At 43.0% G+C, this 14,128-nt stretch overlaps 1 protein-coding gene across 1 annotated transcript; it reads right to left on the bottom strand.

Annotated features, from left to right (window-relative positions):
* Positions 1 to 8,051: 8,051 nt before the first annotated feature.
* LOC139385134 (ribonuclease P protein subunit p25-like) lies at positions 8,052 to 12,735 on the bottom strand. The gene is made up of 2 exons (XM_071130211.1): positions 12,694 to 12,735; positions 8,052 to 11,338 (listed from the first exon to the last, which is right to left on the bottom strand). The coding sequence occupies exon 2, from the start codon at positions 9,792 to 9,794 to the stop codon at positions 8,937 to 8,939; it is 858 nt and encodes a 285-aa protein (XP_070986312.1). The 5' UTR covers positions 9,795 to 11,338; positions 12,694 to 12,735; the 3' UTR covers positions 8,052 to 8,936.
* Positions 12,736 to 14,128: the final 1,393 nt, after the last annotated feature.

Genomic DNA, 14,128 nt, shown 5'->3' with positions numbered 1-14,128 from the left:
CCAGTAAATATTCAATTGAAAGGATTCCCAGATAAGGGAATGGAGGCAGCACCCATTCTTCTAGATAAGAAAAGATGGAACCATCTGGAGGCAGGGTGATAGCAAACTCCCACGCCATCCGAGAGACCTCGCTCTCATTTGCTGCAGCGGGGGGGAGAGAAATAGAGTGCACACTTTTATCACAAGTTCAAAATGAATTTATTCTCATTCTTTATGCAGTGGGAAAGGAAGAGGAAACGGGGATACCTGGTCAGTTCAACTGAAATGCGCATTCAACTGAAATGTGTCTTCAGCATTTAATCCAACCGCTCTGAATCAGAGAGGTGCGGGGGGCTGCCTTAATCCACATCCACGTCATTGATAGGTTTTGGCAAACAGAAAAGGGTTATTATTAATCAATATTAAAATGTATTTATTATTATTAGTAGTAGTAGTAGTATACTGAACAAAAATATAAACGCAACATGAAACAATTTCAAAGATTTTACTGAGTTACAGTTCATATAAGGAAATCAGTCAATTGAAATAAATAAATTAGGCCCTGATCAATGGATTTCACATGACTGGGAATACAGATATGCATCTGTTGGTCACAGATACCATAAAAAATGGTCTTCGATCAGAAAATTCAGTGAGTATCTGGTGTGACCACCATTTCCCTCGTGCAGCACGACACATCTCCTTCACATAGAGTTGATCAGGCTGTTGATTGTGGCCTGTGGAATGTTGTCCCACTCCTCTTCAATGGCGAAGTTGCTGCATGTTGGCGGGAACTGGATGATGCTGTCGATCCAGAGCATCCCTAACATGCTCAATGGGTGACATGTCTGGTGAGTATGCAGGCCATGGAAGAACTGGGACATTGTCATCTTCCAGGAATTGTGTGCAGATCCTTGCTTCATGGGGCCATGCATTATCATGCTGAAACAGTCAGCATGCCAATTGCACACTCCCTAAAAACTTGAGACATCTGTGGCATTGTGTTGTGTGACCAAACTGCACCTTTTAAAGTGCCGTTTTATTTTCCCCAGCACAAGGTGTACCTGTGTAATGATCATGCTGTTTAATCAGCTTCTTGATATTGCACACCTGTCAGGTGGATGGGTTATCTTGTCAAAATGCTCACTAACAGGGATGTAAACACATTTGTGCACAACATTTGAGAGAAATAAGCTTTTTGTGCATATGGAACATTTCTGGGATCTTTTATTTCAGCTCATGAAACATGGGACACTTTACATGTTGCGTTTATACTTTGGTTCAGTGTAGTTGTAGGGCTATATGTTTTAGGAGAATACCACTTGACGTGTTCCATACAAAAAGAAGTGGTACTTCATAGAAAACCAATGTCATTGGGGAAATAGACTTCCAGCTTGTGTATTCTTGTCCACCACACACTCATATGGTATCTTGTTGTCTCATCTGATATGCTATTTCTCACCAGCCACATGTGATTTGGCTCTAGGGTAATGCTTTTGTCACAGTTTTTTATCTGTCCTCTCACTCAGGTATACACTATCCAGTTCTCCCTAATTACCCTCTCTGGATTTTACACTTGGCCCAGAATTTGTCATGCTTGATAACGGATTCAGCAGGTCGATAGGAGATTTACTTATAGAGCCTCTATCTATGTGACCAGCATCACTGACTGGCCGTTCCTCAGGCTTCTCACTGGAAGCTGTTAACTGTATGATAACAGCGACCTGAAGTGATAACCTTCTCCAGTCTTGAGGACACACGGTTTGTTCCATTTGGGCTTTATTGCAGTCGCAGCATTTTTTTTATTCAACCTTGGGTTCTCTGCTTTGCTCAGATTGATTTAATGGGTTTGAGAAGGAGGTTAATGGCTGTGTCCGCTCTAGACAGTGAAACGCAGGCAGACATTTGCTACAAAAGCACTGTTTGGTATTTCATGATTTAAAAAATATATATATTTTGAAAGATGTCATCTCCGCCAAAATATTAGGAGTGCATGGGATCACACTTCATGACAAATTGCACTATGATCGTAATTGTTCAAATCTATTTTCAGAGCTCTAAAGCCATTTCGATAAATGGATTGTAATTAGGCCAATTGTTGTCCTTGCAGATTTTCATTATGATGAAGAGAAAGGACACTTAATTCCATTTGTAAAAGGTTATCATACTCAGCAGGCATGGCTGATTTAGAACTAATACCTCTGGGGAAGTGTGATCTTGGTTTGGGACAGTATCTAATCGTTTTTGATAAAGGAAAATCTTCTTACACTTATCAGTATTTTAATGAGTTGTCCAAAACGGATCGAGCAAGGACTACTTGACTCCTTTTTGAGTCAGATGTACAATATCCCTTAAGATATAGGGAAGGGGAAGTTACTCTGAAAATATAGTTTACCAAGCTACCAATTACTTCACACTAGAAGAAGTTTAGCCACACTAAAGCTACCCTTAAGAAACATAGTTTACCTAACTAAAGGGGCATTTCAGCAAGCCATGACACCCATCATCTCAGATTGTTCTGAAATCATTTATGTAGGTCAAAACAAATAAGATTATCATTCCTGAAACATTATTTTGTTGAAATAAAGATAATTGATTGCGCCAAATTGGCCATTTTAAGTTATAGGATGTATATATTCTTCAATAAATATAGTACCTAATATCCGACTTGGACCATAATTCTACCTAACAATGATTAGACATGAGGAATCCAATAAAACGATAAAAAGCCACCCACGGACCCACACACCCCAACTCAACAACCAGTATACAATATCAGTTCTCTGTCTGACAGGTAGTATGGAGCTTCTGCTTGGAGTATTGCTTCTTCATCCTTATTAATGTATTCCATGTGAATCTGGTGATGGTTTTTTCCCCCTGTTAAGAGAAATTAGCCATTGAAGTTGCTTGCATTATTTACCGTAAGTTAGTGTGAAGGTAGCACGTTTTGCCCACTAGATGCCACTGTTCCTGCTACTGTCACCACACCCTGTAATCCATTTTGCCTGTCTCTTGTATTTATTAAACAGATCACAATTTTCTTTGGAACTTTGGGTAGAAAACCAATAACTTTTGCTCATGATGAAAATGAATTGTCAATCGTGTTTCTTGTGCTTTTTAAAGCTGGAAAGACTCTGAAGTTACTTTAAAAAAACATCCAATTTACTTCATGATAAATGATGTCTAAATCTGAAATGTCATATACTACAAATTGCAATAACATATCACTCTGGAGTCAGATTTAAAGGAAAATACCTCTCAAAAACAAACTTTTGGTATTTGTTTCATTAGCCCACTGTTGATACAGTCCCAAAATGTTTAGCAAAATGTTTCCTTAAACAGAATGTGTAATTTAGCCTATTCAACACAAAAACTGTTTCAAGTTAGCATTAGGCAAGTCTGATGCTGTGAAAGAAAGGAAATTCTTGCCTACTTCACCAATATGTTCTTTGTGTGTAGTTCCAGTTAGCCACACATCTAAAAAGTAATTAACTATTGAAAACACTACCAAGGTTTTAATTGAGTTCAACTAACAAATGTAATTAAATTACAAATCAAATTACCCCCCAGGGGTACCTGCAATGCAGTCGGGGGTACGCCAAATAAAAATGTGATTCTTTTAATAATTTACTTTTAAAAAATGTAAAAAATTCTTCACATTTTAAAACAGTCCATTTATATTTTCGAACGGGTCTATACATTTGGGTGAGTTTTTTTTCTCGCCTGAGTAGCCTCGTTTCACTGCCAAAAATAAATTAAATCATCTAGTGTTCAGCAAAATAACAACACAATGTCAAATACAGGTAGCCTAGTCAAATTATTATTATCCAATCACATTAACCGTTACTCTCTCGCAGGAATTCCACTAACGGTACGTATGTAGCCAAACGTAGCTGCTGCTCATTCCGTTTGCTCTAAAATGGATAAATAGTGCAGAAACCTTACTTATTTTAACCATGTCCATAGAGACACATACCAGCTCTACTGGTAGCACTGCTACTACCAGCAGTACTACAACTGCACCTGTCGACGGCACAAGTTGTTCTGCTTCCATGAGCACACACATCCAATGCTAGCATCAGTAATTCTACATTTGTTGTTAGACCAGCTAGCATGGACACTGACAGTTGTGTATCTAATGCAGCCGATGAGCTACTGCCCCCTTACCCGGGAAGCACTGAACAACAGACAGGGACGTTGGACCATCGAAGAGGCGTAAATATGATGAGAACTACATTGATTTGGGATTCACTTATATTGGGAGTAGTACCTTTCCTGAGCCACAGTGTGTTATATGTGCAAAAGTACTATCTCACAACCCGATGAAACCTTCACTCTTGCGCAGACATTGAGAAACAAAAAATGGCAATTTTAAAAATAAGCCACAGGAGTTTTTTTTAATCGAGAATTAAGACGACTTGCAAGTAGTAAGACATGAATGAAAGCAACAGATACCATTAATAAGAAGGGGCTAGAAGAGTCTTCAATGGTGAGCTACCGAGTGGCTAGGACAGGCAAGCCCCATACAATTGTGGAGGACTTAATTCTTCTTGCTGCTGCGGATATGGCTGGGACAATGCTGGGGGAAAAGGCCCCAAAAAATGATACAGACAATGTCTTCATCAAACAACACTGTTTCACGACGCATCAGTGAGATGTTTTGAAACAATTACTGCTTCGCATACAAGCCAGTGAATTCTATGCGTTACAGCTGGATGAGTCAACAGACATGGCGGGCCTGGCACAGCTCCTGGTATATGTCCGTTACATTTATGGGGGGGTCAATTAAGGAAGACATCCTCTTCTGTAAACCACTGGAAACCAGGACAACAGGGGAGGATATTTTTAAAGTACTGGACAGCTTTGTGACATCAAATGGACTTTGGTGGTCAAGATGTGTTGGTATCTGTACTGATGATGCAAAAGCCATGACAGGGAGACATAGTGGAGTGGTAACGCGCGTGCAAACAGTTGCTCCCGACACCACTTGGGTACACTGCAGCATCCTCAGAGAGGCTCTTTCTACCAAAGGAATGCCTGACAGCTTGAAAGACGTTTTGGACACTACAGTGAAAATGCTTTGTTAAAGCAAGGCCCCTGAACTCTCGAGTATTTTCTGCACTATGCAATGATATGGGCAGCGACCATGTAACGCTTTTACAACATACAGAAGTGCGCTGGTTATCAAGGAGCAAAGTACAGTGCCTTGCGAAAGTATTCGGCCCCCTTGAACTTTGCGACCTTTTGCCACATTTCAGGCTTCAAACATAAAGATATAAAACTGTATTTTTTTGTGAAGAATCAACAACAAGTGGGACACAATCATGAAGTGGAACGACATTTATTGGATATTTCAAACTTTTTTAACAAATCAAAAACTGAAAAATTGGGCGTGCAAAATTATTCAGCCCCTTTACTTTCAGTGCAGCAAACTCTCTCCAGAAGTTCAGTGAGGATCTCTGAATGATCCAATGTTGACCTAAATGACTAATGATGATAAATACAATCCACCTGTGTGTAATCAAGTCTCCGTATAAATGCACCTGCACTGTGATAGTCTCAGAGGTCCGTTAAAAGCGCAGAGAGCATCATGAAGAACAAGGAACACACCAGGCAGGTCCGAGATACTGTTGTGAAGAAGTTTAAAGCCGGATTTGGATACAAAAAGATTTCCCAAGCTTTAAACATCCCAAGGAGCACTGTGCAAGCGATAATATTGAAATGGAAGGAGTATCAGACCACTGCAAATCTACCAAGACCTGGCCGTCCCTCTAAACTTTCAGCTCATACAAGGAGAAGACTGATCAGAGATGCAGCCAAGAGGCCCATGATCACTCTGGATGAACTGCAGAGATCTACAGCTGAGGTGGGAGACTCTGTCCATAGGACAACAATCAGTCGTATATTGCACAAATCTGGCCTTTATGGAAGAATGGCAAGAAGAATGCCATTTCTTAAAGATATCCATAAAAAGTGTCGTTTAAAGTTAGCCACAAGCCACCTGGGAGACACACCAAACATGTGGAAGAAGGTGCTCTGGTCAGATGAAACCAAAATTGAACTTTTTGGCAACAATGCAAAATGTTATGTTTGGCGTAAAAGCAACACAGCTCATCACCCTCAACACACCATCACCACTGTCAAACATGGTGGTGGCAGCATCATGGTTTGGGCCTGCTTTTCTTCAGCAGGGACAGGGAAGATGGTTAAAATTGATGGGAAGATGGATGGAGCCAAATACAGGACCATTCTGGAAGAAAACCTGATGGAGTCTGCAAAAGACCTGATACTGGGACGGAGATTTGTCTTCCAACAAGACAATGATCCAAAACATAAAGCAAAATCTACAATGGAATGGTTCAAAAATAAACATATCTAGGTGTTAGAATGGCCAAGTCAAAGTCCAGACCTGAATCCAATCGAGAATCTGTGGAAAGAACTGAAAACTGCTGTTCACAAATGCTCTACATCCAACCTCACTGAGCTCGAGCTGTTTTGCAATGAGGAATGGGAAAAAATGTCAGTCTCTCGATGTGCAAAACTGATAGAGACATATCCCAAGCGACTTACAGCTGTAATCGCAGCAAAAGGTGGCGCTACAAAGTATTAACTTAAGGGGGCTGAATAATTTTGCACGCCCAATTTTTCAGTTTTTGATTTGTTAAAAAAGTTTGAAATATCCAATAAATGTCGTTCCACTTCATGATTGTGTCCCACTTGTTGTTGATTCTTCACAAAAAAATACAGTTTTATATCTTTATGTTTGAAGCCTGAAATGTGGCAAAAGGTCGCAAAGTTCAAGGGGGCCGAATACTTTCGCAAGGCACTGTATTGACACATTTGTTTGAATTGAGAGACGAGCTTAAAGTTTTCTTTACTGACCATAATTTTCACTTGTCTGACCGCTTGTATGATGACGAGTTTCTCACATGACTGGCCTACCTGGGTGATGTTTTTTCTCGCCTGAATGATCTGAATCTAGGATTACAGGGACTCTTTCCCAATACAGATGACACAAACAACTGGATTCGTTATCCCTTTCATGCCCTGCCTCCAGTCCACTTACAGATATCTGAACAAGAGAGCCTCATTGAAATTGCAACAAGCGGTTCTGTGAGAACTTAATTTAATCAGAAGCCACTGCCAGATTTCTGGATTGGGCTGCGCTCAGAGTATCCTGCCTTGGCAAATTACGCTGTTAAGACACTGATGCCCTTTGCAACCATGTACCTTTGTGAGAGTGGATTCTTGGCCGTCACTAGCATGACAACTAAATACAGGCACAGACTGTGTGTGGAAAATGATTTAAGACTGAGACTCTCTCCAATGCAACCCAACATTGCAGAGTTATGTGCATCCTTTCAAGCACACTCTTCTCATTAACCTGTGGTTAATGTGTTATTCACAATTTTTGATGAACAAGATGGCTAAATAAAGAGAAAAATGATTGATTATTATTATGTTATTATTTGTTATTATTTGTGCCCTGGTCCTATAAGAGCTCTTTGTCACTTCCCATGAGCCGGGTTGTGACAAAAACTCACACTCATTATTATGTTTAATAAATGTATTGTATAGTGTGTGTGTGGCAGACTTACATTGATGGCAACATTTGAGAGTGTGCTGACCCTGGTGCTAGAGGGGGTACGCAGCTGGAGGTTGAATGTTTGAAACTGTACCGGACTAAAAAAAAGTTTGGGAACCACTGCTCTACTTGAACCCTAGCGCTGTAGTAATGGTATGGAGTTGAGTCTGCTGCTATGGTTTCATATTCTGGAGGGACACTGACTGTGTGAATTTATATCAACCTTAGTTTTGATCCTTTTCTCTAGTGTGCTGCAATGTAGTGTCGTAATCTTAATGATAATCTGTCCCTGTATTTCAGCCCCCAGCATCTGTCAGGCTGCTTGGTTCTGGAGCTGCGTCTTATCAGGGGCCATGTCATTAAATCAGTCTCTTAGACAAATTTCACTCCCGTTACTCTTATCAACACATCAGCATGCTGTGCTTTCCTTTTCAATCTGGACTTTGTACAGTACTATGGGCTGAGGGATAGAAGTACACAAAAAGTCTTTTCCTGCATATAGTTTATTTGAATGTTTGGATATTTGAAAACATGATACATTTGCCATATTATAGATAGTTTAGAAATGAATGCGCTTAATGTATATTGTCCCCCCATTTGACGGTGCCATAAGTATTTGGACAAATTCACTCAGTGTAATAATAGTCTACATTTTATACACTATAAGTACCTTCAAATGGGGGACTAGATACATAAAGTACTTTTCATTTCTAAACAGGTAAACAGATATGCATGAAAATACCCTCAAATCAAAGGTGACATTCTCTACTGTCGCATTTTGGATTTGATCTCAAATCCGAAATGCTGGCGTATAGAGCCAAATTAAACATTTATCTTCCCTGTCCAAATAAATACATAGGGGAGTGTAGATATTCTGTGTATTCATTACAATACCGTGGACCTACCTTGTGCATTTGAACAGATTTGCAGATGTAATTAATTAGGAAAACAGAACTACAATGTTCAAAAGGTATTGTCAGTCTACTGAAAGCAGAAATCTGGGATCTTGGGTGATTGGTCGCTCTGTGTTGTGTTGATGTTTTAAAATGTGATAAGTGTGCTGTCATGTCTAAGTTCTTACAGTGTGACATACAGTGTGATGATATTAAGTATCTCTGGGCACAAAGGCCAACGATTGATTGTGCTGAGAAATGGGTTCAATAAATGCTGTATCTACAGAGACAAGCGTTCAGGTCCTGTTTTGACTGACCTCTGGAGGATGGGGTGGGCAGGGTGCTCAGTTCTCCTCAGAAAGCACGGTTCTGTCTGAGTGAATGTTCTGATTGTTTCAGCACTGTGCTTCAGTGGAGGGCAGTGCAGAATGAACTCCTCTGATCCTTCCCACTCAACTGTTTGATACCAGTTCAGTCAGTCAGTTAGCCTGGGGGGTGGACAGAGCCAGAGTCCCCTCATCCAGACCCAGACACACTCTCTTAGATTCAGGGAAACTGCTGTATGGGGACAGACCAAGAGGTCTCTTGCTGGCTGTCTGTGGGGCATCCACACTGTCTCTGTCCTCCCAGAGAGCACTGAGAGTCTCAGGGGGCTGGTAGCCGGGCTCCTGGGGGTCCAGGGGGTCTTTGGACAAAAGGATGCTGATGGAGGGGACGGTCCTGTGAACGGTCATCTCCGATGCCCCCCCTTCGTGGCTCTCCCACACCTCCCTTACACCCTTGTAGCGCAGCTTGGTCAGCTGGTGCAGAGACCCCACTTTTCTCTTCATGATCTCAGCGCATGTGATGGTCTTGGTGACGGCACGACCTGACCCAGAGAAAACAACCTGCCTTAGGCCACCGCCTCCACTAACCCCAACACCACTGACATCCCCCTGCATGCGAGCCATGGCAAAACCCATGAGGTTACGGATCTTACTGCCCTCCTTGACACGCATCTCAAGCACTCCTGAGGCCAATCCTGGGAAGGGGCACGGGCAGTCCTCTTCTGTGCGACACACCTTCTTGAACCCACCCTGGCCCGATTTGAGTGCAGCGGGAGGTGGAGGTAGAGGTGTAGGCACTGGGGTGGGCTGTGTGTTGGAAACACTGTTGACAGTGCAGGAGGGCTGCCCACTGTAAGGCTGAACCTGATATACTGGGCACCTAGCTGGGATCACACCGGTTTCCATTGGGACCTGTGTATTCCCTCCAGGTCCGGTGTATGGTCTGACAGAGTCCCTGACCTGATACTGTCTTTGAATGCTGGCCACTCCAACTCCACAGCCGGAATACATCTCTTCACTCCTGTATCTTCTCCAATCATAAAAGTCCAGTCAGAGACCCTTACTCATATGGGATCCAGCAGAGCATTGTTTTCTTATTCTTGTTAGAGGTTTTTTCTGTAGACGTCTGCGAAAGTTACAAGGCTTCAGACAGGAATATTATCCGGCTCGCAGAAAGTGCTTTCAATGGAGTCTTTCATGCTGCTTTACAGACAGCTGAAAAAATAAGATAAACGCTGGGTGGTGAATTGAGAATACAAATGGGGCAATTCAAGATGTAAAAAAAAAGAAAATACTTGAAAATGCATAAATTCTCAGCTGAAGTGTCCTTTCTCTTGTTTTCTCTCGATGAGCCTTTATCCTTGTAACCTGGAGACTTCGATGCTTCAGTCTAACTTTTCAAGAGAAAACGGTTACTTTAGACAACACACTCAATACACCTTCTCACTTAGGGTTCAGATCCAGCATTTATCAGTTGGATTCATATCATTCATGTCATCTCACTTTCTGGGACGGTCCAGTTGATTAGCATCTCTTCTCCTTTCGTGAACCTCTTGGCCAAGGTGCTCTGGGGGAGCTGTCCCCTGCAAGGCTGGGCCAGGGGTGGCTGTAGGCTGGAACCCTGGGCGTCCTGCCTGGAACTCTGTGTCTCTGTCTCCAGTTATGCTCTAGAAAGTGTGCCCTCTGTTTCCCCACAAAGAGACGTAAGGGACAGGAGCTGCCTCACAAATGCTCGCAGGAGGAGTGTCTACTCTGTGTGGTTGGGGGGGGGAGCATTAGGAAAGGGGGGGGGGACAGCCCTCTTAAAGGCACAGGCCTTTCAAATATCAGATGAACACTTTCCCTCCACAATAGAAACCTGTCATGGAGGGGAGGGGGGTTATGTCCCTTTTAAGAGCCGTAGCGAGCACAGATCCCGGGCAACTTTGTCAATCTCTTTAGAGGACGTTCCAGTGCATGTGTTCAATGTACATGACTGATTAAACCTGATTTCTGAAATGGAGACTCAGTGAAGCTTTAAAAATGCATTTTCGGCTGTGAAACAATGAATTACATTAGCAAGGTTATAATTGAAAACATCATTCAAAGAGCCAGTTAAAGTCAGCGGCATTATATTGCACTGTACTTAAGCCTTTATCCTATTAGATGTTTTTGTCCATTATTATTTACATAATGTGGTGTTAATGGCTTCATTGTTCAAGCAATCATGAGTCCACTGAGGTGCATGTCTCTCATGGATGATTTGTTATGTTGTTACCAGGTTGGAAACAACCTCATGATGATCAAGGACGTGTGGATCACAGAAGCATAGAGCCATTACTTCTATTACCAAAGTATTGTTGTGATGGGGCAAGGGTAGGTTTGCACATTAGTGTGCTGGAGGCACCTCCAGGTGAGATGGTGTCGTAGTGGTGACAGGTGGGCTAATAAGCAGACTAATGGACCCTCCATCACCAGAGGAGGGCGCTGTCACACTCTCCTGTCCCGGCCCAGACAGCTGCAGCGTCTCTGAGCCCAGCCTCCTGGAAGACAGGTGGATTTGTTTTGGCCTGTGACTGACAGATGGGAAAATTGGTAAAGACAGCCCACTGAGGCTGAACCTATGAGGCTAGGAGAGAGGCACAGAACTCCTAACTGTTCTTCAATCACTCCTCTGAGGGCACACACTAGGAATAAGAACCACGCTATATCTGGGACTAGTCCATGAAGGTAAATCACATTGGTGGGGGTATTATTTTGGATCCCCAAAGGAAAATCAAAGAAAATAAGGAGGTTTGCTGTTTTCACATGCCATGGTGTTATTTAAATCCGTATTAAATGTTGTATTCAAGTCCAAGTTTCTATGATTGAGAAGCAACATTTCTTCACCAATGAAAACTGAGAACACATTTGCCAATTTCTTTTGTTTGTGCACAATTATGTTTATTTTCTCACCAACCACTTTATTATAGCCAATGTGTGCGTATCTCAAATGCATGGGACTGGAGAGCTATTCATCATCTGAACCCATTCTACCCACAGCAGCAAACGTCTCTGTCTTCTTTCTACTCGGATATAAAGAAGAAGGAGGAGGGAGTTGGGGGACCAAACCAAAGTGATCATTCTGCTGTTTGGGAGAAATTACCCTCATCAGTCATAAGGAGATGCACAGCTGCCTAAGGAGATCTGGTGGAGAGAGAGAGAGAGAGAGAGAGAGAGAGAGAGAGAGAGAGAGAGAGAGAGAGAGAGAGAGAGAGAGAGAGAGAGAGAGAGAGAGAGAGAGAGAGAGAGAGAGAGAGAGAGAGAGAGAGAGAGAGAGAGAGAGAGAGAGAGAGAGAGAGAGAGAGAGAGAGAGAGAGAGAGAGAGAGAGAGAGAGAGAGAGAGAGAGAGAGAGAGAGAGAGAGAGAGAGAGAGAGAGAGAGAGAGAGATTTAAGTGCACAGAGGTTAAACTACATGATAAAAAGCTGCCAGTAATCACTCCCACTTCACAACCTGTTTTTAGCACATTTCACTGTGCATTTGAAAAATAATGATCTCTCCTCTATTTTGTAAATAACTAAGCATGGTACAGTTCCATCAGACTACTTGTACCTTTTCGAGAGAGGAGAGCTTTTAGAACGGTGGTGGTGTTTAATGACAGAGAGAGCAGTAGCAGCTCACGCTTGGTCACTCACCCTCTCACACCTCCTCCACGGTTGCCCTCTGCTCCCACACCTCTCCAAACACTCACACCTTTATCTGTTCTCCTGACACCTCTGCTCTGACTGCAGGCAGGCACTCTATCTCTCCCAAATACTGTTCTCTTTACTCCACCTATAGTTTCTCCTTCTCTCCTGCATGTATACCAGCATTTATTCACGCACAAAAACAATGTATTCTTAAAGACTGTGACAAATAGCAGTCATTCTGTCTAGCTCCTCTCTGCTTACCTTGGATGGCATAGCTGCTGGTGTTAGGAATTGTAACACGGACTCTGTTGTTTTGTTTCTGTACTGCAGAGTAGTTGGAGAGGGGCTTGTGTTGCTGGCAGAACTGCACACAGCCTCACAGTCCTCGCTGTGCCAGCCTCTCGCTCGCTTTACGTTAACCGCAAGAGTTTCACGGTCATCAACCAATGGTGGCCTGGAGGCTGTCATTTCCCTCAGTGTGAAGCTCGCCCGCGGCTCTGCTGACGTTCTGCGCCACAAACTCCCAGCCGGCCCCGGTGGGGCACAGAGTTGTTCTCTACACACACACACACACACACACACACACACACACACACACACACACACACACACACACACACACACACACACACACACGCATGCATGCATGCTCAGCATAAGGCAGGCCGTTTCAGCAATTACAGGAACATGGCAGAACACAATGAAGCAGGGTCCCGCCATCAGGAGGTAAATAGAGAGAGACCAGGAAAAATGCTGATGCCATTAATAAGAGACTTTGAGGGAGGTGGGGGTGGAGGGGTACATGACCCTCTCAGTATTGTCATCACTTCAGGATGAGATTGATTGGTCTATGTGTTAGTGTGTGTCAAATGGCAATAATACCAAGGTGTCACCCATGACTCCATGATGTTGCTTCCCCGCCATCTCTCCTCTTCTCTCCCTCTTCCTCTCTCTCTCTACATGCACAACGACTCCTCTCATGCAGCCACTGCTTTCTCCTCGGCACTGCAATGCAGATGTGAGCCTCACATGATGGCAGGAAACTTTCAGAGAGAGAGAGAGAGAGAATTGACAGAGGGAAGGTGATCTAGTGCCACCAAGAGGGTGTAGGCAAGGATTAAGAAAGTTTTAGTACATAGAACAAAGGAAGGAGAGATAGTGAACAAACACCATAGCACAGAAAAACAGACGGGGAAACTCTTGATTTATGAGAATGGACTTCGAAAGTCCTCTGTTATACACTACATGGCCAAAACACCCCTTCAAATTAGTTGATTTAGCTATTTCAGCCACACCCGTCCCTGACAGGTGTTTAAAATCGAGCACCCAGCCATGCAATCTCCATAGACAAACATTGGCAGTAGAAAGGCCCGTACTGAAGAGCTCAGTAACTTTCAGCGTGGCACTGTCATAGGATGCCACCTTTCCAACAAGTCAGTTTGTCAAATTTCTGCCGTTCTACAGCTGCCCCTGTCAACTGTAAGTGCTGTTATTGTGAAGTGGAAACTATCAACACCAGCTCAGCCACAAAGTGGTAGTCCACACAAGTACTGAAGCAGGTAAAAATAGTCTATTCTCGGTTGCAACACTCACTACTGAGTACAAACTGCCTCTGGAAGCAACATCAGCACAGCAACTGTTCGCCAGGAGGTTCATGAAATGGGTTTCCATGGCTGATCAGCCGCAATCAAGCCTA

The sequence above is a fragment of the Oncorhynchus clarkii genome, chromosome 26 (assembly GCF_045791955.1).
Source record: "Oncorhynchus clarkii lewisi isolate Uvic-CL-2024 chromosome 26, UVic_Ocla_1.0, whole genome shotgun sequence".
Lineage (NCBI taxonomy): Eukaryota > Metazoa > Chordata > Actinopteri > Salmoniformes > Salmonidae > Oncorhynchus > Oncorhynchus clarkii.
The sequence above is the reverse complement of the archived record's forward strand: the minus strand, read 5'-3'. Positions and strand labels throughout refer to the sequence as shown.

Bases quoted from the DNA above. Each gene is read 5' to 3' on its own strand.
- LOC139385134 (XM_071130211.1), bottom strand. From the start codon at position 9,794: ATGTATTCCGGCTGTGGAGTTGGAGTGGCCAGCATTCAAAGACAGTAT.